We start from the raw sequence: 2,645 nt of genomic DNA on the forward strand, positions 1-2,645 counted from the left end.
TGAAATTGTTTAAATCTACTCAATCCCCACGATATTCAAGGCCCGCCATATTCATACTTTAATGGCTGGGATAGCTGAGCACACGTAAATGCGGAGGATGATTTTGTGGAGAATTTAGCTCGTCAAGGTTTTTTCTCATTCAATGCATTCCAAGTCGCTTTGAAAGAGTACCAGGCGAAACATTCCGTTGTCTTCGTCCGCATAAACTCCAAAATGAGCAGCAATTCGCCACGTTTGTATGAAAAAGCCTTCCAACGTTGCAGCAGGCATCCCTGCAGACGAAGCCGAAGCCGTGGAATTCGTCGCACTTAGTAAGTTCATGGTTGATTGTGTGTACGCGGTAGCACACGTCGTACTGATTGTCCGGTAAGGTTCCATGTTCGCCGGTAGCATGACTGCTTGAGGTTTACATCCTACTACCTGGAGCATAACCATCCACGCAGCAAATTTATTTTTGACGGGCTCGCCATCAACCGGCGACTGAAAAGTGATGAATTAAAGGAGTGTTGTACCCTTTTGAAACATGGTGCTCCGTCATCGGAGATTCGACAGTACGTCGCCGATCACTTTGGAAAGGTGCTCACTATCAAGAATGTGCGTAACTATCGCGTCAAATGTCGACCCCCATTGTCAATTAGGTCGTTGGTTACCTTTTAGTCGGTTTCTTAGATGACATGTCATCCATCATAGCCAACTTTGGAGAGTGCGGTCGCGTGCTGCTGGTGGAATCGGAGGATGGCAGATATAGCACTCTTTGGACGCTTCCCGGACTTTGTAAACGTTGATGCTACACACGGTACTAACCGTCTTGGGTAAATAAATTTAGAGCCCTCGACGTTCGGTGTTAAGGTGCAAGCTTTATACATTCCTTTTGACGGATGGCATGAGTATCGGTCGACCCGTAATGTATGCTTTTGTCGAAAGCGAGCATTTTGCGCCATTGCGCAAGCTGTTCGGCTTGTTCAGGGATATGGTGGGTGACAATATGCAGTCAAAACGTTTGTCATGGACAAGATGACTTTGCAGATGCGAGCGGCCAAAGCTGTATTCGGCTGCGATATAATGCTGTGCTATTTTCACGCACGGCAAGCCATCCGGAAGCACGTACGTTTCATTGCTTTGGTATAACTTTTGCAGACAATTTCCAATCGCAGTCGGCACATATTCCACCGCATTGCTCGCTTTGATAATGCAGTTGAGTAATTAACTGCCCCAAATATTAATCGCGTAGGTTTCGCCAGGATTTTCAAATCCTGAGGAGAACTGATCCCAGCTTTGTCTCTTATTTGACTGCCCACTCGCTCCCCATCACTCGAAAGCGGGCCATTCATGCACAACGTGGTTTGGTGCATTTTGGGAATGTGATCAATAACGGCCTGGAGAACACCACCGGGCGTTTGAAGAGGCGCGTGCACCAATTAGACAGCCTGGAGCATGCCGTGATGACGAGGAATTCGTGTGATTGTAACTCGAAGGCCTCAAATGCCGAATCAATGAAACCATGGCAATCCGCAGGGACCATACATTTATCCCTCATCCCGGTAATGGGAGTTATGAACCACTAGGTAAGCAAACAAAAAATTCCATTACATCCAAACGCTTAAATGGTGTTCCCAAAGATTAATTGCTTGCCCATCTTTCGTTTCAGAATCCTTGTCCCGTGAAGTGGATCTTAAGAAAATGAAAAATGGAGCGACTACCAATTAAGCTTGTATCAGTGATGCAAATGAATAAAGTGCAATTTGCCAACGGTGTTTCCGTGAATTCATGGCGGGCGCATTATCAACGAGTGGAGTTATGAGTGTGGGGCGCCGTCTTTGGCCATTGTATTACGTTTACGTGCATAGGTGAGGCCTCATAATCTGCGCCGCGAATAGCAGTTACGCTAAGTGGTCGAGGTGAGCGACAGCTCATTGGTTCCGGTAATTGAGGGAGTGGTTGAGGGTGTACAATCATGAGGTTCCGGTATTGAGGGAGTGTTCGAGGGTGTGCAATCATGAGTAGGAGGTGGGAGTGCGCTATCAAATTGGGTGGTGATTGCAGTTTGAAAAGCGATGACAACCGTTGATCGTTGGGTTAGCCTATTATGCGTTGCCGGGGTATTATGGTTAGCTACGAGGATTGTACGGGCCTGGCAGTTACTATAGGTAGTCAACATAGGTTACGTCGACTACAGTTGTGATGTTTACTGGAGGTGGCAAACATAAACGGCATCAAGTAAGTATGAGTATGACGATAAATAACTAAGTTAGATGACTTCGAGTACAGTTGTGAGTATAGCAGGCTGTCAGATTAGGCTATCACCCATGGTTTGGTCCTTGTTTTTACCGGTCATCATATATATTGGATTGATGCTTACTGTAGGTAGCGAAGATAAGCGGCATCGCGTATAGTTAAGGGTATGAAAGACCGTCAGCTTTATACTCAGCGTTGCACATAGACACAGGTCTCGCAATTACGATAAGCAGCCAAGTTAGGCGATATCAACTGCAGTTACGAGTATGACGGGCAGCCGTTGGTTTTCACGGATTCACGGATTGATATACAGGATCGAGGCTTTTGCCCAAGTTTCCCGGGTCGGTTTTGTTCTTGTCGGTCAGTGGCTGTCGTTCACCTGAAAGGCAAAAGTGAAAAAAGGGTGTAGC

General features: G+C 46.5%; 1 protein-coding gene across 1 annotated transcript in view; it reads left to right on the forward strand.

The window, feature by feature from the left end:
- Positions 1–234: 234 nt before the first annotated feature.
- Positions 235–2,645, forward strand: part of T265_14080 (hypothetical protein) — a gene marked incomplete at both ends in the record, with an annotated part of 39,977 nt that continues 37,566 nt past the window's right edge. Inside the window, one exon of the mRNA XM_009171923.1 lies at positions 235–311. Coding sequence (XP_009170187.1) covers positions 239–311 — 73 coding nt within the window. The remainder of the gene's footprint in view (positions 312–2,645) is intronic.

The sequence above is a fragment of the Opisthorchis viverrini genome (assembly GCF_000715545.1).
Source record: "Opisthorchis viverrini unplaced genomic scaffold opera_v5_139, whole genome shotgun sequence".
Lineage (NCBI taxonomy): Eukaryota > Metazoa > Platyhelminthes > Trematoda > Opisthorchiida > Opisthorchiidae > Opisthorchis > Opisthorchis viverrini.